The sequence below is a fragment of the Rhinatrema bivittatum genome, chromosome 6 (assembly GCF_901001135.1).
Source record: "Rhinatrema bivittatum chromosome 6, aRhiBiv1.1, whole genome shotgun sequence".
In the NCBI taxonomy this organism is placed as follows: Eukaryota; Metazoa; Chordata; class Amphibia; order Gymnophiona; family Rhinatrematidae; genus Rhinatrema; species Rhinatrema bivittatum.
In genome coordinates, this window is record NC_042620.1 from 124,091,746 (window position 1) to 124,115,846 (window position 24,101).

General features: G+C 45.1%; 1 protein-coding gene across 3 annotated transcripts in view; it reads right to left on the reverse strand.

Annotated features, from left to right (window-relative positions):
* Window positions 1–24,101, reverse strand: part of CCDC141 (coiled-coil domain containing 141) — a 324,021-nt gene that overhangs the window by 157,577 nt on the left and 142,343 nt on the right. For all 3 annotated transcript variants that reach the window (XM_029605900.1, XM_029605899.1, XM_029605902.1), the window contains exon 6: window positions 1,245–1,364. In XM_029605900.1, the coding sequence (XP_029461760.1) occupies window positions 1,245–1,364 (120 nt within the window). The remainder of the gene's footprint in view (window positions 1–1,244; window positions 1,365–24,101) is intronic.

Consider the following 24,101-nt stretch of genomic DNA (forward strand, 5'->3'; position numbering starts at 1 on the left):
GGGGGGAGGGAGATAGAGAGGGAGTGGGACTGAGGAAGAGTGGGACATAGAGGGAGGGGGGAGGGAGTGGGACAGAGGGAGGGAGTGGGACTGAGGGAGAGGGGGAGGGAGTGGGACTGAGGGAGAGTGGGAGTGGGAGAGGGGGAGGGAGTGGGACTGAGGGAGAGGGAGAGGGAGGGAGAGAGGGGGGGAGGGAGGGAGAGAGGGGGGGAGGGAGGGAGACTGAGTGAGAGGAGAGGGAGGAGTGGGTGGGAGGTAGGGGGTGGAGGGGAGAGAGAATGAGGGGGAGGTGAGAGACAGAGGGATGTAGCCCTTTTTAACGGCGGTGGCAGCGAGGGAGGAGAGAGAGTGAGGGACTGAGTGAGAGGGGAGGAGAGAGAGGGAGTGGGACTGAGTGAGAGGGAGGGAGGGAGGGAGTGGGACGGAGGGAGAGTGAGAGGGAGGGAGAGAGGGGGAGGGAGGGAGTGAGACTGAGTGGGAGGGATGGGACTGAGTGGGAGGAGTGGGGTGAGAGGAGGGAGGTAGGGGGTGGAGGGGAGAGAGAATGAGGGGGAGGTGAGAGACAGAGGGATGTAGCCCGTTTTAACGGCGGTGGCAGCGAGGGAGGAGAGAGAGTGAGGGACTGAGTGAGAGGGGAGGAGAGAGAGGGAGTGGGACTGAGTGAGAGGGAGAGAGGGAGTGGGAGGGAGGGAGTGGGACGGAAGGAGTGGGACTGAGGGAGGGAGGGAGTGGGACTGAGGGAGAGTGAGAGGGAGGGAGAGAGGGGGGAGGGAGGGAGTGAGACTGAGTGGGAGGGAGGGACTGAGTGGGAGGAGTGGGTGAGAGGGAGGGAGGTAGGGGGTGGAGGGGAGAGAGAATGAGGGGGAGGTGAGAGACAGAGGGATGTAGCCCGTTTTAACGGGCTTAACGGCTTGTACTTTTATATTTGTCGTGCTGCAAAGTGATCATGAAGCCAACTATTTTGTGTGAAATAATTTCAAATAAAATGCTTTTTTTTCTTGTATATTGCATTAAAAAATGTTCATATTTCATCACGCATCCCAGTTCTGACATAATCATGTTTCTGGGGGATATTAGATCATAAAGAATAATAGCTATGTACTCACAAAGATCATATATACAGTCTTTCAGTTTCTTTCAGTAAATTCACTTCCCTTAGGCTAGCATCTTAAGAAACCAAAAGATGCTATTGTGGTGCTGATTCCATTTCTTAAGGCTTTCTGATCTTTTGGTAAATGCCTTACCTTGGCTTTTAATGTGAATTGTTTGTGCTCATCAAGTAATTCCTCATTTTTTGATAAGGAGGAACCCAGTGGGCCTTTTTGCAAATAATCTTCAATATGTTTCTTAAACCAATAGGTTGCCTAAGGAAAAAGAAAGACACTATTAGCATGTTAACTCTATGGGGACCAGAAAGGATTCATAAACCTTCAATATTTCACTTGATTGAGTAAATCTACTAATTGTATTGTACTTATAGTAGCTGAAACCTGCAAAACATTTCCAGTCATATTGCAACAATAATTCTGTAAATATTATTCTTTCACTGAAGACTTTAACAGAATCAGAACTTAAGGGAAGAATTCAGATTGGGAGCTCCAGCCCTCTTTCCCCTCACATTCCCCATCTCCTCGCCCCCTCCTCTTTCTCTTCTTTCCAACCACTATCCCTGGTACCCTCTTCTCTCTCTCCCCCATTCCTGGTATCCCCTCAAATGCCAATCCCCTTTCTCAAACATACCCCCTGGCCCTGTCTCCCATCTCCCTCTCCTGACACACACACACATACACTGAGTTGATCCCTTCTAACTCTCTCTCTCTCTCTCTCTCTCTCTCTCTCTCTCTCAATCCTGCAGACCTCACACAACATTTTCCCCAGTTGATCCCCTCTGTTATACTCCCCCAAATTTGACCAATTTCCTATGTTGCCCTCTCATTTATCCTTCTGATTTCCAGCACCCGCAGCTTCTGCAGCCATGGCCCTACACTGCTCTTGAAGCATAAAGTGGCCAATTCTCTCCACTAATAACACTGCCACTGCCATGACACCAATCCCTTCAATGCCACTGAGATACTATGTTCCCCCCCCCCCCCACCCCTGCTGGAACAGCTGATGCAGCCTTACTTTGCTGATGCTCATGCTACTGCAATTGGTGTGGCTCGCCTGCTCAGCGGCATGACCTTTGATGCAACTCCAACATTACTCTCTGCATCAACGGCAGGGGGTGGCAGGAAATTTGAATCAAACAGTTACCAACAAGGGCCCTGAACCTGGTGGTCGGTGAAACAGATAAGTATGGGAAAATAAGTGTGGGAGCTTGCTGGGCAGACTGGATGGGCCGACTGGTCTTTTTCTGCCGTCATTTCTATATATGTTTCTTTATGACCAGCCTCAGCATAATGCACTACCACCCTACACATTACTGGCACTCCTTCCTCCGATGCAGCCCACTCTGTTGCCATGACTCTGCAACCCAACAGCTCAATGTCACAGTCTGATTCTGTGTGTGCACCCCATGGCCTGACTCTACATGCACATGCATATTCAGGACAGAGAAAAATTGTCTTTGTAATAATGCTCAGTTTTTGTCTGGGAAACATGAGATGCTACAGTACAAGCAGTGTCCACAAGATGTCAGTGTTTTCTGTTAGAGGCTGAAGCATCAGCCGCAGTCACAACAGTGTTTCCTGGCCAGACACCAACTGCATATTATGAAAATAATTTGCTTCTACTACTACTACTATTTAACATTTCTATAGTGCTACTCGATGTGTGCAGCATTGTACAAACAACAACACACAAGAGACATTCTCTGCTCAATAGAGCTTACAATCTAATTTTAGTCAAAAGGAAACTGTAGGATACTGCACTCCAGTAGCTATCCAGATACCTTAAAAACAGATCTTTTTGGGAACTAAGCACTGCAAATGTACCTGTTCTGTGACAGAGTATATGAAAATATAACCAGTGGGCAGAGTTTTAAATATTATCATTGTTTGTTTGCTATATATTATGTACATTTATGAAATAAGATGTCATTTTGTATATTTCATTTTGTTGTACATTGCTTTGAGTGATTTTTATCTGGGAAGTGATTGATAGATTTGGATAAATGAAATGAAATGAATATTCTTTCTAAACAGCCAGCAACCCAGACATGTTCAGGAGTCTCAAAGACCAGAAATGATAACAAGTGCTCTAATTCAATCCTTTCATGACTTTCTTTACACCCACAAACACCTAGAAGATCCATGAGTAAATATAAACATTACAGCAGAAAATCTATTTTTACTCTGGAACACACCACTACTTGAACATACAAGCCTGGATTTTAAAAGCCCAGCACGCGTAAAAACTGGATGTTAAGCGCATGGCCGGGCCATGTGCACGCCGAGCACATTTTTGAAAGGGCCCGGCCACACACGTAATTCCCGGTATGCGCAGAAGTGTCGGGCAATTGAAAAGGGACGGGCTGGGGGAGCGGGCTGGGACAGCGCCATTAGATGCTTTCCTGGGGAAGAGCACGCCAGCAGCCAACTGGTGCGCGGAGTTTACTTCTGCTCCGCCTTTTAAAATCGACGCCTCAGTATTCAAGCTTTATGCTCTCATATAAGCTTCTATATAATAACCTTTAGTACCTGAATGTAATCTGCTTTGAACTTGCTGAAAGGCGGAATAGAAATCAATATAAAAAGAACTATTTTCAAGCTTGGTAGCAAATCCAAATAGTCGTGCAAATAAGGCTTCTTTTCCTTGCTCTTGGTCAGGCCTTGGTCATCACTGGCTCCACTGACACTTCACCAGGTTTCATTGTAGTGCCCTCTTTAGGCCAGTCTTCGTGCTTCTGAAAGGTACAGCCCCAATCAGATGACTCACAAAGTTGTTGCGCCACATCTATTTTTAGTCAAACCAACGCCTTGTCTACTTATTGTAGGAAAGCTGGTTCTTTATGAAGCTTTCCTGTAATTGCCTTTGTCCTTGCAGGAGAATTTGAAGGCAGAGGTCCATTTTTTTCTCTAGTGCCAACTCGGCTACCTGGGATTCAGAGGACCCCACCTTGATCAATTTTCTCTTTATTTGTAGCAGGAGCACTCAAAAATACCACTTGTTCAAGAAAACAAAAAAAAAGTTCTTTTTCTCTTTTATTTCTTTTTTTCCCACAAACAAACCTCTAACTGTTTAATTTCCCTAACTCCAAACAAAGCTAGTCTTCTTGGTCTGTTGTAATTAACTTTTAAGCTGCTCTTGCAGTGCAGCCCAGTATTTTTCTTTTCTCTCTTTTCCCCAATGTGCTCCTTTGCACTAGTGTAGCTCTGCGTGTTGCTTAGAGCAAAACACTTTAAAAAAAATTCTCTATTTCTTCAGTTTGAAGCAGAGTTTCCATCAGTGTAGACACTTTCAACAAAATCTCATTATTTACACTTTTGGGAGGCTTGGATTTCTGCCTGTGCAGATGCTTATCTGTAGCATAGCACAAGCGGTTTGTGGCTGGCTAAAGGATAGATTAAAGTTTGGAATCCTGCTTTTCTCTTACACACTTTTATTATCAGCAATCAAATTGTATACAGAAGTTTCTTACCTCTGCAATACTTCACACAAGCATAGCAATAAAGCAGTACTTAAAGAGAGATGCCTCTCTTATTCTCCTCTGAACCTACATTATATTCCTGCGCAAAGGAGATAAACATTTATCCAGCATGCCTTGTGTTAAAGTGAACTGGGATGAGACAGCTAGGTCCAATCTTTCAAGGTGTTCTGAGATTTTAAATAGTGCACTCTGCCACACATATGCAATATAGGGTTGTAAAAGCTGCATGACTGGACTCTATGGAGGTAATTTTCAAAGGAATTACATGTGTAAAAGTAGCATATATTATAGCAATTTTTTTTAAAAAGCCCATTTACATGTGTAAAACCTTTTGACAATTCAGCCATATGGAATGAATTTTCAAAGAAGTTAAACATGTAAAAGTAGCAATTTTCAAAACCCCATTTCTGCATGTAAAACTTTTTAAAACGTATTCCCTATATTTGTGATATTTATTAATTAAGGATCTACTTCTACTCAGTTTAGTTCCTCATTTATTATGATGTGTTTCTTGCCTTTTACAGTATAATGAATAATATGTGCAATTCCCAATCCTAACCACTAGTATCCATACATGAGGGAAAACACTAGTAATTCCTCCTGATCACAGTGGCTAGGCTAAGGAATAATGAGGTCCATATTCAGACTTTGTCCAGATAGGAAAGTTAGCTGGATAAACTTATTTGGATAATTTTGGAAGCATATTCAGTGGTGCAGCCACACTATTGAATATAGCCAGCTATCTTACAGTTAAATGGCTAACTGTAGCCAGCTAAATTTAGAAAGGCTTTTTGGCTAGACCAGACTTAGCCAGCTAAATCATCTGGCTGACTCTGAATATCAGAGTTAGCCAGTTAATTTAGCCAGCTAACAACTCCTCCCAGTTATGCTCCCGGAATGCCCCTAACATATCTGGCTAAATTCTAGCCACCTAACTTATTAGCTGGCTAGAATTTACCTGTATATATGCCCAAATATTCATTTCGCCAGATAACTTCTAAGTCGGTTAAATGATTTTGAAGTTATCAATTTTAGGATGGCCTGTCCGCAGGACAAGATTATATAATTCCATCTCCCGTCTATATAATTTGAAAATGGACATATAAAAATGTGTAAACACAGCATAAGGTTTCCCAGAGATTGGGAGGAAGGGTGCAGTAAAGCAAATGACTATTACAAATAATGAAAACAAAATAATACATTCTCATTTACATTATACATTTAGACACATATTTTATAGGAGAAAAAATGCATGTACTTACAGTGAGAGAAAAATATATTAGTATAGCAAAGGATAGAAAAATTAGTTTTCTGCAACTACAAATAAAAAACTACCAACCTGCTTTCAGTCCAGAGTTCAATCAAATTAAATGAATGCCCCTAAAATTCCCAGTAAAATTCTGGACAGAAATTAATACGTGATTTTTTAGTTTAATCTCACGGGTTTGCCAAATGCTTCAGATGAATTTCTGCACAGCCCTTGGGCAATGACATAGCTTCTGCATTCTTGGAGAACCTATGATGCATTCTGTATGCTCCACATTGATTTGGATATTACCTGACTCATGGAGATGCAGCCTATTCACCAAAAATGAAATTTAAGAATCCCTCTCTATCTTGAATAAAATTGCAACAGTTCCTCTGATTATTCCTTACAACTCAGTTTGCCCAATAATAAAAAAGGATGTACCTACATCTAGACTGTACAATAACTAAACATTAAAATAAACCAAATGTTATCTAAAGGTTACCTTCTTGTCAAAAATAACAAAAACCTATACTGGATTCAGTTTACTTCCATTATAAAAAAAAACTCTTTTATTAATTGGCAACTTAAAACCTACTATCAAAACTTCTTTCAGCTTAAAACCTCCCTGTTCTATGCAGATTCTAACCCTAACCATTTTCTCTTATTGTTCCAGCAGTCAACAAGATCTGAGCTCACATCCCAACTCTCTCTCTGTACAATAAAAGTCCATTTCCTTTTACACTATACTTCAAAGAGACAGATATAATTGGTTAATAAATCTCATTAGTGTTTGATCCCATGCCTGTTACTGTCTAAGACCTGGATTCATCAAAAAGCTATAAATATAATGAAAATAACACCCACAATAAAAAAGGGAGCATGGCTAGGCTAATTTCCCTGCTTCCACATTGCACAGGTAATCCACCGCAGATCCACTGACTAGCGAGAGAGAGCACCTCTGTAGAGACCTGTATGTAACTTTACTATTTATACCACCGTAAGAGGGGGCCCTAACGCAAAATGATAAAGGACCCTGTAAGTTCTGAGACAAAATTTTACTATTTCCCAGTTTGATGAGTTAATTATAATTAGGATTTCTATTTTTAGGTGTTTATAAATTGTAAATTTAGGTATTTATTTTTCAGCTAATTAAAGGTTCCTTGAAAGTATAAAAAATCAGTGCTTATCAGTATTTTTGCAAGACAGATGCTATTGCTGGGTACCTTTTCCAGATAAATTAAATACATACGTACATTTGTGTAGTTGAGGAGTCATCAGCACAGAAAATGAACAAAAACAGAGTGGCGGATCCGAGTCAGGAAAAGGAAGCGGGGACAGAGTACTAAGGAAAGTGGTGTTTTCTGGTGTTTATCCAATAAACACCTTTTTCTTTTTTGCATCAGGGTGATTTATCTGAGTTTTTCAGTTAAAACCTAAAATCAGAAGCCCTAATTATGATAGTATGATCAGGGTGGCCCTGATTACCAGCCAATGGCACAATACTGGCTTCCAGCTAATCAGGTCACTTCTTCTCCGTAGGGTTATTTGAAGTTACAAATCTTTCTCTTCCTTCTGCCCTGGAATTTATAAAGCGATTTAAAAAAAAAAAAAAAAAAAAGGGAAAACATCTACAAGATAGTAATAACAGTAAAAATAAAATTACTGAGTAAAGAAAGGACAATACCAGGACAATTCACAAGTTTTGATACTGGTCCATATTATTCCTGGTTAGATTATATTTCTGTCCTGGGTTACAAAATATTTTGCTATTATAACTGCTGTTTCTCTTAGGATTAGAGAAGAGTTTTTCCTGCTCATTCTTTGTGGGAAAGCTTTGATTTTTTCCATTAGTTTTGGGAAATGTTCATCTCTGATATCTTTGTATTTTGCATAGACCAGGAGGACATTTATTTCTGTTTCTAATTCTCAAGTGTTCGATTGCATACAGAGTCTGGCTTCTTGAGGTTTCCAGTTCAGTTTTTGTCTGCATTTCTATTTCCAGTTTGTAGTCAGTTATTCTGTATTTGGTGAGTGAGTCTGTGATTTGTATGTGTGATCACCAGGCCTGGATTTAGGCATAGGCAGCAAAGGCAATTACCTAGGGGTGTGCATTCGGATTGACCGCATTAGTAAAACGCAACTCATATTTTTTTTTTTACTTAAAAAATTGATTCGACATAAACGATCGGATTTCCCACATATCGAACATAGATATGTTCGATATGTGGGAAATCGCGATTGTTGAGCCAAAATAAAAATATAAACCCCCTCACCCTCCTTAATCCCCCCCCCCCCGACTTACCACAACTCCCTGGTGATGGAGCGAGGAGTGAGGACGCCATTTCTGCAATCCTTGGCAAGAAGCATGTGACGTCGGCGGCACGTCGAGTGACGCCGGCGTCACGTGATTCCCGGCTCGTTCGTGCCGGACGGCTCGTTCGGCCCAAAAAGAACTTTTGGCCAGCTTGGGGGGGCCTCCTGACCCCCTCAAGCTGGCCAAAAGTTCTTTTTGGGCCAAACGAGCCGTCCGGCGCGAACGAGCCGGGAATCACGTGGCGCCGCGTCACTCAGACGCGACGTCACGTGATTCCCGGCAAGTTCGCGCCGGACGGCTCGTTCGGCGCGAACAAGCCGGGAATCACGTGACGCCGACGTCACGTGATTCCCGGCAAGTTCGCGCCGGACGGCTCGTTCGGCCCAAAAAGAACTTTTGGCCAGCTTGAGGGGGTCAGGAGGCCCCCCCAAGCTGGCCAAAAGTTCTTTTTGGGCCGAACGAGCCGTCCGGCGCGAACTTGCCGGGAATCACGTGACGTCGCGTCTGAGTGACGCGGCGCCACGTGATTCCCGGCTCGTTCGCGCCGGACGGCTCGTTCGGCCCAAAAAGAACTTTTGGCCAGCTTGGGGGGGTCAGGAGGCCCCCCCAAGCTGGCCAAAAGTTCTTTTTGGGCCGAACGAGCCGTCCGGCGCGAACGAGCCGGGAATCACGTGACGCCGCGTCACTCGACGTGCCACCGACGTCACATGCTTCTCGCCAAGGATTGCAGAAATGACGTCCTCACTCCTCGCTCGATCACCAGGGAGTTGTGGTAAGTCTGGGGGGGGGATTAAGGAGGGTGAGGGGGTTTAATTTTTTTTTTTGCACATATGTACATATACCCAACTCATTGGATTTTTTTTATGTCCATATTGGCCGCAAGTGGGACCCCCTTTCGGACATAAAAAATATGAACATAAAATTTTGCTCTGCACATCCCTACAATTACCTAGGGCACCACATTTTAAAGGCACCAAATATCCAAGCCAAAGAGACGCCAGCCTCTGCTTGCTATAGTGCCATGTGCCTGCACAGCTTCAAAGGGGCACCCATTGCCATGGCACTGCGTGGGCACCACAATCTTAATCTGACCCCGTGACCAATGTGAAGTATTCTGCTAGCATGTAGTTTCTGTGTAGGGATCTATAGCAGTCCAGCTTGTTTTGTTTCCCAATCTGCACTTCCTAATAGGTGGTATTATTGATATTCTAGGGCACTCTGCAATGTTTGCATTGCTGCCTTTTCATAGGCCAGGTTGTACCTGTTTGAGTCAAGGGTCATAGTGCTGGTTTCATGTGGCAGGTTTGTTATATTCCATGTGTGTGAGTATTTTTTTGTATGAGTTGGTCAGCATTGCCAAGGACACCCAGCTATAAACAAGGGGTGGTTACATTTCTTTTATGTCTTTCAAAAGGACATTTGTCATTTCCTCTACTCCCTACTGTGAAGCTTTTACTCTTTCAAACTTAAGAAAAAGTTGCAGGGTCACTTTTTATGTCTCAACTGTAATTAGAAATTGAGCCTTAGTATGTATTGTATTCACCTTAGCTAGCAGAGAGAGAGAGTAAATGGCTTATATATGCTCCTGCCACTGATTTACATATGTTTCATGGATATTAAGCTAGTCTGGCACTAGCTTTTCCAAATAAAGTCAGTTACTAACAGTGCAATAGAATATTTTAAATTTGGGCCACTTTAATGATTTAATGTTTGCAGGTGAAAATAGAGGACGAGGTAACACTAGCAAATTAGGCTTAGGATTCAATTTATAGGAGGTGTTTTCTGCAAAAAGTGTTTATAAATCAGGCCCTTAGAGTATTTTACTCATAACACAAATGTAGGATTTAAAATTGAAGTGTTATTTTTCCACTTGTAAGTACCATGCAAATGTAGACTGGAATGACATTCGAGAAATTGCTTTCAATATTTCAATGCATGCTATAAGAGGCAGAAAGATACCATTTCAAATGACAATAATTCCAGTTTCCAAGTGAAAAATCAGCTCTTTTTTCAAAATGACCCTTTCCTGCCAAGCTACACATAACAGGCAGGGGGACATGAATACAAAGAGCTATCTGTAATCCCGGAGCTGCTTGGCGGTACCTCATCTATGTGCTACTGCCAAGCCTTGGAGCAGCTGAATGCATTTGCAGCTGATGACAATGAGTAATATTTATGGTGTCTGAATTCAGAGTCAGTGGAGAATCTGAATGCATTTCTACAATTTCCCCCCCCCCCCCATTAAACTAATGCTTATCTGTGACAATTGTTTTCTTTTGTACAATAAGTATTTATTGAGACTCAAATCATGCTATTAAACAATTTACATAGCTACATTGCATATCTATTCATATAATGTTAGCATGAAATGCCACTTATGGTAAATCTCCTTGTTAGGATTAGTAAGTGTGAGTGGACCCTTTGGCCGAGGCAGGAGGTGGAACCGCCCAGGGGAGGAGCCCCACTGAGCCTCACCGTCGGCAGGCGGAGTCTCGGCTACGGGATGGGATACAGCAGCTGTAGAATGAAGGAAGTAGTGACCCCTGGTGGCAGGCCACGGGATGGCAGCAGGATGCTGACATCAGACTCAGCTCAGGAACTGGAGAAGGTTGTAGGTACGGTCACTCTGGGTCCATAGATATAGGAAGCAGGAGAGTTCCTCGATGGAAGTTATGGTAATGGTCCGCAGGGCGGGGTACACCGAAGAGAGCTCCCACGTAGGTGGTCATAGGAACCCACAGTGTAGTACTCACAGCAAGAAGGCAAAGGCTGGTCCGGAGGTCCTCAGGACCGAGGCAAGCAGGAATCTGTGGAAAGGCCCTCCAAGGAGCAGATAGCCAAGAGACGAGAAAGGGCCCCCGAGGAGCGGGTAACTGATAGTCTCTAATCATGGAAGCAGGAACCGGAACAGCGATGAATAGAGAGGAAACTGTAGTAAGTGAACTTGTTGCCAAGTCGCTATCTGTCTGGGCTGGTGAGCTTAAAAATCCAGTTTGAGTGACATCATCTGGTGGAGATGCCCCCGAGATTCCCGCCATGTCATGGATAAAGCTGGTCAGTGAGCGCGCGCGTAAGATGGCGCAGGTAAGATGGCAGTTGGCAGCGTCCGTGCCGCTCTGGTAGGCCCTAGAACAAGGAGTGGAAGGTCGACAACAGCTGGCCGAGGCCGCGAGTTCCCCCAGTGGAGATATGGCAGCAAACAGAGAGGTGAGCAGCAATAGTCACAGCCATCTGTGGCCGTGGAGCGTAACACTCCTCTTAGACAACCATTAACATTTTTAAAATTATTACTTTTTAAATCGTTACAACAAGAACAATCTGTTACGGTTCGGCCTGCTGCGCAGCGTTCTTCCACCAGAGGTCCTCAGCGAGCTTCGATCACAGTTTGCAAGTTACCTCCTCTCTGATCACATTACACCTTAGTTCCAGCCCTACTTAACCCAACCTGTCCATTCGCTCAGTGCCTCTTCATTGAGTCATCCTTGGCTCCTTGACCTGGCCATCTTTGCCTTCTAATCCAGCCTTGTGGCCTACCTAGGCCTGCTACCATGCCTTGTGCCTACCTAGGCCTTCTGCCTTGTCTCATGGCCTGCCTAGGCATTCTACCTTGCCTTGTGGCCTACCCTGGCCTTCTGCCTTGCTTTGAGGCCTACCTTAGCCCCCTGCCTTGCTCGGAGCTTTTCCAGACCTTCTGGACTTACTCTGTGGCATTCCAAGTCTACCTGTCTTGCTTAGTGACTCTCCAAGCTTTCTGGCCTTGCTCTGTGCCTTCCCAGGAATTCTGGCTTTACTCTGCGGCCTTCCAGGCCTACCTGCCTTGCTGAGTGCCCCCTTGGACTTTCCTGTCCAACCTTGTGGCCTTTGAGCCTTCTAGGTTCACCTAGCAAGCCGTATGCTCTATTGAGATTTCTTGTTTATTGTTTCCTGCTCTGTCTAGTCTTTGTCCAGTTCTTGCCAAGCCCTGTCTGTGTCCATTCCTTCTCTGGTCCTATGTTTGTCTGGTTCTCCTCATTTTGCCCTGCCCAATCCAGTCCCTTGTACACCTTCCCAAGCCTTGCCCTTGCCTTTGATTCCTGCCTGTACCATGTTCCAGCCTACCTGCCCTGAGTACCAGCCTTGTTTGCAGTCCTACCTATAGCCAGCTCCTGCCTGCCCTCAGAACCAGCCCAGCTTCCAGCCCTGTCTGTATCCAGCTTCTGCTGCCCTCAGTACCAGCCCTACCTGTATTCATCTCCTAGCCTGTGTATGAATTCCAAACCAGCCATGATGTTCTCGAGAAGGCAAGTCCTATAGGCCCGCAGAACCCAAGGGCTCAAACTGAGGAGGAAGGGACTGGTTAGGCTCTGTGCCATTTCTGCAGGGGTGATTCTTGAGTCCAGCCCACTAAACCATGTCACAATCTCTTGTACAGCATCAGTAAGTTCAGTAAGTATAGCAGTTTGTAGGGAGAGGAATGGTCAGCAGAAAAAGGGAGGTGATATTGCCCTGTATAGGCCCATGGTGAGAACTCACTTGGAATACTGTATACAATTCTAGAGGCTGTACCTTCAAAATGATATAAACAGGATGAAGTCAGTTCAGAGGGTGGCTACTAAAATGGCCAGTGGTCTTCATTCTAAAGCATATGGGGAAAGACTTAAAGATCTAAACATATATAACCTAAAGGAAAGGCGAGATAGGGGAGATGTGTTGGAGACACTCAAGTATCTCAAAGGTTTCCATGCACAGGAGGTGAGCGTTTTTCAATGGAAACAGTCTAGAACAAAGGATCATGAGATGATGTTGAAAGGGGGTAGACTCAGGAGTAATCTTAGGAAATATTTTTTTATAGAGAGGGTGGTGGATGTGTGGAACAGCCTCCCAGTAGAAGTGGTGGAGATAAAAATAGTATCTGAATTCAAGAAAGCGTGGGGGATCTCTAAGGAAATAATGAGAATTATAAGGCTAAATTTATTGGACAGATGGGCAGACTGAATGGGCCAATGCTCTTTTTCTGTCATCATGTTTCTATGTTGATAATGAGGAAACCTTTCCACTAAAACATCTAATAACCTAAATAAAACAAAACATACATGCAAGTTATACTACAAGTCTAAAAATAGGGGGAGATGGTAAGAATTAAGAAACAGAAATTCTAACTCCATCTCAAATTCCATGAAACATGACAGTTGTATAACAAAAATTACTAGATCAAATGCTTCTAGGGATATAACCCACCTCAAATTGAAACATGATCTTCCAAAACTTACTTAACTGGGAAGGGTCAAAAAACACATAACATACCCCTTGATATTTAATAATGCATTTCAAGGGAAACTTAAGAAAGAAGTTAGCCCAAAGTTGAACTTCTCTGGAGCGTATGGCATGAAAGGCTCATCTTTTAGTTTGTGTAGTCCTACAAAGGTCAGGATAAACCCAAACATTTTGACCATCTTTGTAATGAAATGAAGTTTTCAAAATCCATTTCCTGTTTGGCTCCAATGCACATGAGATTATAATAGTGCACCTTGTCAACTTCTCCATTTGTGACTGTTCTAATTGTGGCAGACCTTCCTGGTCTGGCCATCAGATATCACTGTCCCTGTAATTTAACACTCTAGCAAGGAGCCATCCATACCCCTCAGTCCCTCCCACCTGGAGAGCCTGGATTTGATGCCTGAACACTATTTAGCACAGCCATGTTAATACACCATGGGGTTCAGTTTGAGGAAACAGTCAAGTAGTAAAGAAGTATTTTTTCCACTCTCTGGTGGGCCTCCTGGCTTCACCCAAAAGAGTGTATTCCCTGCCTGAGGGCCCTTCTTATAATTTACAGACAGATAGACTTTTAAGCTTGACCACCTTTAGGGGCAAAAGAGCTCTCACCAGGGGATCAAATACCTGTGAGCCTAGTCTAAACCCTAATAGGCAAACACCAGTGATGGCTCCTGCTGCGAGAGACAGCAAAGGCAGAAGAGATATCCAGTTTAAGCTTTAAGTATGTTTTGGACTTAAGAAGAGTGGGGAGGGGAGGTTTTGGATCCCCCCTTCCACACTGGGATTTCGGAGCAGAGAACTTGCCTGATCCCACTAACTTTTCCCCAAGAAAAATTCCCCAGAAAGGTCAGAGGAAGGAATAATAAGAGCAGGAGACCCCATCCGGATCTCTACCATCAAAGAACCAGGATGGCCGGTGCCATCTTGTGCCATCTTGAGTGAAAAAAGAATTTTCTTCAATTTGTTTTAAATGTGCTACTTGCTAACTTCATTGAGTACCCCCTAATCCTTCTATTATATGAAAGAGTCAATAATCTATTCACATCTATTACCCGTTCTAGTCCTCTCATGATTCTATCCAAGTGAATTTATATGTGAACAGGACATACGCATGTATATGTGTCCACATATCAGAAGGGCAATGTTTTTACGAGAACATTTCCTTGGGTAAAACATTGCACAGGGGATGCTAACAGCAATTCTCTTTTGCAGTGCTACAAATGCCACCAGCATAAAAGAATAAAAGCTGGAATATAATCTTTACCATGTGCAAGAGAAAATCCTCATGTGAAGAATCTTAAGCAACATAAGATATGAATAACTGCCTTTGAAACCTTTGTGGCTTGTCTAAGAAGCGGTTTTATTTTGAAACTGTGGACTGTGATTTTGGCCATGTTTTTGGACTTTTTTTTAAAGTTTGTTTCTGGCTTGGATCCCCAGATTTGTGTGGGCTACGTTTTTGGGATCACTTGGGACCCCAACAGGTAATCCTGCTCCCCACAGCGTGAATCCATGCCTGGTTTTTCCAGGGGCTGCACAGAGTGAACCCCTGGAAGCCTTGGCTGAGGAATCTTTGTCAGTAAAGAAATGTATTTCAACTCACACTCAATGGTTGTTTTCTGTCCTCAGCTCCCAATGTACTAGCTTAGGAGCCTATGTATAAGGCTGACCGGCCGAGTCCAAGGCGGCGGGAGGGGCTCTGGCCATCTGTTTGGTCAGCAGGGTTATAATGGGACGGGGTAGGGGCGCTACGTCCTCAAAAGCCGTTGCAGCATGTTTGCCCGGGGCAGTGCAGCCGAGAGAGGCAGTCGGACAGCGATTTTTTTCCTCCCCTCCCTTTCTCCCTGGTTTGGTTTTTAGGTTGGCGATGTCTTCGGCCGGTTCATGTTATGGGGAGGTCGAGGAAGGAGAGAGAGACACTGGAGGCAAATCTTGTGGAGCAGGCGGGGAGAGTTTCAGTTGTTAGCCGACCGGAGCCAAGGAAGCATGAGGGGGGGGGGCAGCATCCTGAGGAGGTGGCAGTCGCAGGCCAGCAGCATTTCGAGTTCTAGTTGGGGGCGGGGTACCAGGAAAGGGCGTGGGGTTCGGAATGCCAGGCGTAGGGGACTCTTTTGAGTATCCTGGAGCGGAGGACTGTGAGGAGAAAGGGGGAGCGTTTAGCGAGGAGTCGGGTGAGAGCATCCCAGTATCCTTTGACGTGGCGGGCCCCTCCGTGGCTGGAGGGTGCAGAGTGGCACAACGGTGGTTCCAGTAGTGGGAAGTGTGAGGAGGCGGGGGAGGCTGGGGAGGTGTGTTCTTTCAATGCATTGTATGGAGACTGGCTGGAGAGTGATTTGGCATTTGAGGCAGGAGATGACCCCGTAGGATTGGTGGGAGGGCAGAATATTATTGGCACGCACATGTTATAAAATAAGGTTCACGTGCACACATGCGCACTGGATTTTAAACTCCACATGTGCATGTGCAGGCAGGTCAGGACTCGCGAGCGCAGGGCGGGGGATTATAGAAACCAATGGGGCGGATTTTAAAAGCCCTGCGCGCGTAAATACTTCCGGATTTATGCGCGCAGTGCACTCGCGCGCCGGCGCACCTATTTTGCATAGGCCACCGGCGCGCATAAAGCCCTGGGACGCACGTAAATCCCGGGGCTTTCTAAAAGGGGTGTGTTGGGGGGGCGTGTCGGGGGCATGGCCAGAGTGACGTGGCATTTTGGGGGCAGCGACGCGCGTGACGCAGCGTTTCGGGGGCGGCGACGCGGGCGTGGCCACGGCCTCCGGACCAGCCCAGGGACCGGAACACGGAGCGTAACTTTGCCGACAAAGGTAGGGGGGTTTAGATAGTGCCGGGGGGGGGGGGTTAGGGAGGGGAAGATGGGGGGAGGGTGAAGGAAAGTTCCCTCCGAGGCCACTCTGAAATCGGAGCAGCCTCGGAGGGAACAGGCAGCGCGTGCTGGGCTTGGCGCGCGCAGGTTGCACAAATGTGCGCCCCCTTGAGCGCGCCGACAGCGTACTTTGTTTGCGCCTGGTGCGCGAACAAAAGTACGCGATCGCTCAATTTTTTAAAATCTACCCCATTATGTGGCGACTCGAGTAGGCCTTCCCCAGTTCCCTCCCAGTCCATTCCAATTAAGGAGTGGACTGGGAGGGAACTTCCCTATACCCCTATCTAACCTTCCTACCTTTTCCCCTCCCCTCCCCTCTCCGACACCTAACCCCTACCTACTGTATTTTTTTTTTGTTTTATAACTTACCTGCTCCTTTGGAGCAGAAGCAAGTTACTCGCGCCAGCAGGCTGCCAGCAAGTGCTTCCTCAGGACAGGGCCTAATGACCACTGTCCAGGCTGGCCCCAGTCCCATCCAGACTACACCCCCTGGCCCATCCCTTTTTGCTGGCCCAGCACTTCTGTGCTTATTGAGGAATATACAGGTGGCCGAGTCCTTTCTAAATTGCGCTCGGTGCGCGGAAGGCTTCGCCACGTGCGCAATCCCCATATTTCACGCGCGCAGGCCATCAAAAATTCAGGCTTAAGTCTCTTCTGTAACCTCACCTCAATCTTTCTAGTGCTGCTGTTACTAAGATTGTGTATTCATTTCTTTAAATGAATTGAAAACAAAACCTAAATTTAAAAATAAATAAAAACATGTTGGCCCTGTCCTCCCCCCCCCCCCCCCCCCCAAAACAAAAATCTCACTCTGAGGCCCTCCTCCTGATTCCCCTTCTCCCCAACCCTCTTATGAAGTTGATGTTGTTCACAGGAGTGCCCCCCCTCCCCACACACAATTGCTCCTGCCCCACCGGTACTACAATGAAAAATGGTACCGTGAATCAAAGCCAACTCCTTATTTATTTATTGGCTACTTAAACCAAGGCCCTGAGCAGCATACAAGTCAACATTCATAAATTAAGATGACAAAGAACAAATACAGAGACCACACACACACACACTCAAAAATAATCAGTCATTCTGAACCTGGACAAATGCAATAAACTTCTGCTGGTGAGAGGGCAAGGAGGAGAGAGCAATGCACAGTACCAGCAGGGCAAGAATCGCTCCTGATCTGAAAAACATCAATTTGGTAAGAAGGCGAAGGGGGGGGGGGGGGGGATTGGAAGGAAAGCCCGTGAGTGGGTCTTTTAAAAAATTTTTTATGGCATTATGTTAAAAGTGAAAACGAAGGAAAACCGCAAGGGTTCCCCGCCCCCCCCCCCCCCTTCATTTTAAATAAAAAATGAAACACACAAAATAAATAATTAAAAAACAGAATGAAAGAAACATCTTTACATACCCCTAGCTATTCCACGTACCCAGAAAGACTGAACTGCATAACCTTTCAACAACTGACTGTGACACATCTGCTTCCTTCCATTGGAAAGCATTGTACTATAGGCGAGAAGCTGCTAAAATAGCACTACTACTGATAAATGCAACATGTTATACAGATAAATGTTCAGGCACTGCAGGCAGCATTTAGTTTATTAGTCATGGTCTTCCCCTGGCAATTCTATGGACATTGGATCCTTTTTTTTTATTAAGAAGGCAATTTCAAACTGCCCACATTGCTTCAATGTCTGTGGGTAATTTATACCTGTGAGCATCTCACAAATTTTCAAAGTGAAAGTATATGGGACATAAGTACTCAGAGATATTTGCACCTCCTTTTTCTGTGAATACTTTTTCTAAGGAAAATAGTGCACCTATAAACGTGCATTATCTTCCTCTCCTGATCTAAAGGATCCAGGAACACCTCCCTCTAACATGACAAAAAGTATGGCCAGGTAAAAGGTAGGGGATTTTCAGACAGCCCTTTTACCCAGGATAATGGCTTTTGAAAATTGCCCTCTAAGAAGGTAATTTTCAAAGGGACTTCTTCAGGTAAAGTAGTGCTTTACCTGTAGAAAAGGACCTACCTAAAACTTGCACGACCACTATATGCATAAAAATTGCATGCCTCCATACTGTATACATGTACATTTATGCACATAAGGGAGAGATCTTCCAGGGGTGGAATCTGGGCAGGATTGCACACGAACCTTTTGATTTTAAAAAGTACATGCATTGATTCTCTTGGCAAAACTATGCATACCAAATTGCAGGTATAATATTTACACAGAGTTTTGATCGTGCAATTTTTTTAAGTAAACTTGCATGCATACGTTTGCTTTGAAAATTGGTTATAATCGGGTGTATAATAGCTGGGCTGGGGTACCAAGGAGGATGCGAGGGTGTGGGGGTGGGGAGGGCAAGGCCCTCTGCTGCCAGGCTGTAGGGGGGCACTTGGGGGCCTTTATTTGTAAGCAAAAGAGAGAACCTGCAGCCGCTGGGGGATCCTGTCCTGCCCAGCCAAGAAGAGGCCCTGCTGCCACCGGGTGATCCCATCCCATCCAGCGGCCCAATTGCAGGAGGCCCCACAACCACTGGGGGATCCCATCCTGCCCAGCAGCCTAAGTGGATCGTGTCTCAACTGAAGAAGGAGCCAATATGTATGTATGTGTGTGTGTGCACGTGCGTATGTCTGAGAAAGAGAGAGCCACTCTGTGTGTGTTTGTGAGAGAGGGAGTCAGTGTATGTGTTTGTGCTTGAGAGGGAGTGAACAGCGTGTGTATGCATGCCTGAGAGAGGGGGAGGCAATGCAGGGCCGGAGCAAGGGTATTTGGCACCCTAGGCAAAACTTACAGTCTGGCGCCCCCTCCCCATACACAATTTTAAATTATGCATTTAGAACATATTTTACATGAAAAATGACATTCTGATGTAAAACTAATATACAAGTTGTTGTGATAATTTCATGCACTGTTGTGATGCCAACAAGAAAACTTTGCATCTTGGAATTCATATGGCATCATAGCTATTATGATATATTTCAGCATGGTCCTCCCGTATCAACACAGTACTATCTGCCAACATTCAAAGAATAACAACCCTACCTATGAAAAAGAATACCACAAATATTACACCAGAATCTAAAATATCAATGCACCTCCTATCAGGAAAACAGAACAGGCCAAGCTACTACAGATCCCTACAGAGAAACCACATGCTAAAAGAATACTTCATCTCAGTCTTTGCATGCAGAACACAAACCCTCACCAATTACAGAATAAAGCCATATAGGGGTAGATTTTCAAAGGGGTACGCGCGTAAGATACGCGCGTACCCCCCAAAAACCTACCCCAAACAACCCCTGCGTGCGCCGAGCCTATTTTGCATAGGCTCGGCGGCGCGCACAAACCCTGGGACGCGCGTAAGTCCCGGGGCTTGGCAAAGGGGGCATGTTGGGGGCGTGTCGGGTGGGCGGCACTAATTTTGGGGCAGGGCGGGAGGTGTGTCGGGGGCGTGACGCCGGCCCGGGGGCATGGTCGAGGCCTCCGGACCAGCCCCCATGTCGGGTGATGGCGCGCCAGCAGCCCGCTGGCGCGCACAGATTTACACCTGCTTTCTGCAGGCGTAAATCTGCCAACAAAGGTGGGGGGCGGGGGGTTTAGATAGGGCCGGGGGGGGTCGGTTAGGTAGGGGAAGGTGAAGGGAGGTGAAAGGAAAGTTCCCTCCGAGGCCGCTCCGATTTCGGAGCGGCCTCGGAGGGAACAGGCAGCGCGCGCTGGGCTCGGCGCGCGCAGGTTGCACAAATGTGCACCCCCTTGCGCGCGCCGACCCCGGATTTTATAAGATACACGTGGCTACTCGCGTATCTTATAAAATCCAGCGTACTTTTGTTGGCACCTGGTACACGAACAAAAGTACGCGCGCGAGTAAATTTATAAAATCTACCCCATAAAGTATAACTAGAAATGTGCAGACAAAAACTGAACTGTAAAACGCATCACGCCAGACTCTATACAGTGTAACAATGGAAAAACAAAAATGTCACCATTCCTCGTGAAACAAATCAATAAAATCAAGATATATACATAATTAATCATTATAAAATCATACAAATAAAATAATTTCAAAACAGCTGATGAATAGAATATCCAATAATTAAAGACTCATGCAAATTTTGAAAGCTTTACCAAACACCAATAAAATATTTCAAACAGCAGACACATCACATACTACCCAATAATTAAAATGGTAGTCAATCAAGAAAAATGAACTTAAAAAGCCACCTTTACTTACCCTCTCCAGCAGTTCTCCTACTCCTTTCCCTTGCAGGCTACACCAGAAGCAGCAGTAGCTGCTGAAGCTGTCCTCACAGTCCTCTTCCTTAGGAACCACAACCAGTCTCTTCTGTCTCTCACACACACACACACCAGTCACACCCTTAGGACTAGTTTCTGTCTCTCACACACCAATCATCTCCCCAACCAGTCTCTCTCTCTCACACATACACACGTCACCTCTTTGGCCAGTCTCTCTCAATCACACAATGCTCTCACTCTCTCTTATTTACACACAGGCTCTCAATCACACACATGTTCTATCTCACTTACAAACAGGCTCAATCACACACATGCCCTCTCTCACAGCCATAAGCCAGCCAAAAACATGCTCCATCTCTCTCACACACACACATTGACGCACACAAGCACCCTCCCTGTCTCACATATACACCACACACATACAGAAGCATCCTCCCTGTCTCACATACACGAAGCACCCTCCCTGACTCACATACACATTACACTCTCACAGAAGCACCTTGCTTTCAGACTTGCAGCATTTTTCACTTTTACTAAAAGAGAAAAAGAGATGCTCCCAACTGTTAAATAAGAAAACCACATTCCTATCAGAAGGTGAAATGACACCCTTCCTTCAGGTTCTGTCCTTCCAAAGGACAGCCACCCACACTGTACAGCTTCTTTTGTTTTATGCTTTCAGGCAATAAAGCAAACGTCTTTCTTCAAACTATCAGTCGTATGATTATTCATGTGGGAGATATGGAAAAGAAAGAAATCCTTAGTCAGCTTCTCTTTTAAATGGGAAGATTCCAGTCTTAGTCATTTAAAAATAAACATTTTCTAAAGGCTTAAAAAAAAAATATCAAAACCGTTTCAGATTGGAACTATTCTAGTCTTCATGCTTAAATTATGCTTAAAAAAAAAAAATCCCACCTGGCATCAGTATCTTAAATTTGTGATTTTGCTGAGATGAACATTTTAAATACTTTAATTTTTTTTGCTTTAGTATTTGTCTCTACCCACTTTGTTAAATTTTATTTTCCAGAAGAGGGATGCTTAAAATTCAGTAATTTCATCTTTCATCCAACTTTTCAAAAGTTGTGCTACCAGCACAAAAGTTGAGGTATATGTATTATCACATTTCATTTTTTTAAACTGGCAGATTCCTCTCACATACATACCGCACATACGCACACAGAAGCACCATTCCTTTCTCACATATACATCACATACACACACACGGAAAGAAGATCAGCGCAGCCGGTCTAGCTGATCACGTGGCCAAAGAAAAGAAGATCGGCGCAGCCGGAGACCAGGCACCGAGACTTAGGGGGCGCTGCGGCAGACAGCCAGCCCCCGACTTGCCCTGCCTCTCCCTCAGTGCCACCCTCCCGACACCCCCCTGGTGGTCCAGCGGAGGCCCGGGAGTGATCTGCCGCTCCCGGGGCCTCGGCTGCCACTGACCAAAATGGAGCTGTTGGCCTTCAGCCTTTACCATGTGACAGGGGCTACCGGTGGCATTGGTTGGCCCCTGTCACATGGTAGGGGCTAAAGGTCACGGTGCCATTTTGCTTAATGGCAGCCGAGGCCCCAGGAGCAGCAGATCGCTCCCGGGCCCTCCGTTGGACCACCGGGGGGGGGGGGGCGTCGGGAGGGTGGCACTGGGGGAGAGGGAGGGCAAATTGGGGGCTGGCAGAATTTTGGAAGGGCACTTTTTGCCCTTTCAAAATTCTGCTGCCTGCTGCAGCGCCCCCTAAGTCTCGGTGCCCTAGGCACAGGCCTAGCTTGCCTAGTGGTTCCTCCGGCCCTGAGGCAATGTGTGTGTGCCCGAGAAAGAGGGATCCTGTGTGTGTGTGCCTGAGAGGGGGAGGCAATGTGTATATGTGAGCCTGAGTGACTGGGAACCAGCATGTGTGTGTGTGTGTGCCTGAGAGAGAGAGGGGGGGAGGGAGCCAATGTGTGTGTGTGCCTGAGAGGGAGGGAGCCGGCATGTGTGTTTGGGTTTTTCTGTGAGCATGTGTGAGTTCTGAAAGAGCATTTTTGTATGTCTGTGTAAACATGAGGATGAACGTGTGTATATGAGAGGAGAATGTTTGTGTACCTCCCTTCCTCTTCTCACTAATCCTTGACAATCTCAAGGGGACCAGAAGTCAAAAAGTTCCCATGTATGGTGTGTGGGTGATTTTTTTTTTAATTCTTACTGATTTTAATTAATTGGGTGTTATTTATGTATATGCTGTTTTGAAATATTTTATTGATGTTTGGGAAATAAAAAAAATATGAGTTTTAATCATTGGATGTTAAACTGTTCATCTGCTGTTATTATAGAAGGACTAGGGGGCATTCCATGAAGTTAGCAAGTAGCACATTTAAGACTAATCGGAGAAAATTATTTTTCACTCAACACACAATAAAGCTCTGGAATTTGTTGCCAGAGGATGTGGTTAGTGCAGTTAGTGTAGCTGGATTCAAAAAAGGTGTGGATAAGTTCTTGGAGGAGAAGTCCATTAAGGGCGATTAATCAAGTTTACTTAGGGAATAGCCACTGCTATTAATTGCATCAGTAGCATGGGATCTTCTTATTGTTTGGGTACTTGCCAGGTTCTTGTGTCCTGGTTTGGCCTCTGTTGGAAACAGGATGCTGGGCTTGATGGACCCTTGGTCTGACCCAGCATGGCAATTTCTTATGTTCTTATGAAATAGATAGTAAGGATAGGGAAATACCTATAGTACCTAAATGTAATCCTCTTTGAAGTACCAAAAAAAAAGAATATAAAATAAATATTAATTATGTTCATTATTATGGTTTTACTATTATGATTGATACTTCATATTTCTTAATTTTTCTTGATGTTTTCTGAATAATGGTTATGTTTCTGTTTTTCCATTGGTACACCACATACAGAGTTTGACTTGTGGTTTCCAGTTGAGTTTTTGTCTGTACTTCTCCATTTATACTTTATAGTCACTTTATTCTGTATTTGGTGAGGGTCTGCCTTTGTTCTGCATGTGTGACTGAGGTTAAGTATTCTGCTAATGTGTCATTTCTAGAGATGTGAATCGGAACCGGTTCCGATTCCGATTCACATCGTTAATTTTTTTTAGTGAGGCCCGATTGTGTTTTTCTTTATCGGCTGCGCCCAGCCGATAAACAAAAAACCCACCCGACCCTTTAAAACTGACCCCTTAGCTTCCCCCACCCTCCTGAACCCCCCCAAAACTTTTTACAAATACCTGGTGATCTGGCGGAAGTCCCGGGAGCGATCTCCTGGTCTCGGGCCATTAGCTGTGCTAATAAAAATGGTGCCAATGGCCCTTTGCTCTTACCATGTGACAAGGTATCTGTGCCATTGGCCGGCCCCTGTCACATGGTAGGAGCACTGGATGGCCGGCGCCATCTTTAAAAATGGGATTAGTTTTAAAGGGTTGGGGTGGGTTTAGGGGTTGTTTTGTTGTGCCGATTTTCCCGCCCTCCCCCCAAATAACTCCCGTTAGTGGACACTAACCCGATTAACGATTTTTTCAAGATAAATCGGGGGAATTTCTATTGTATCGCACTCTTTAACGATTATTGACAA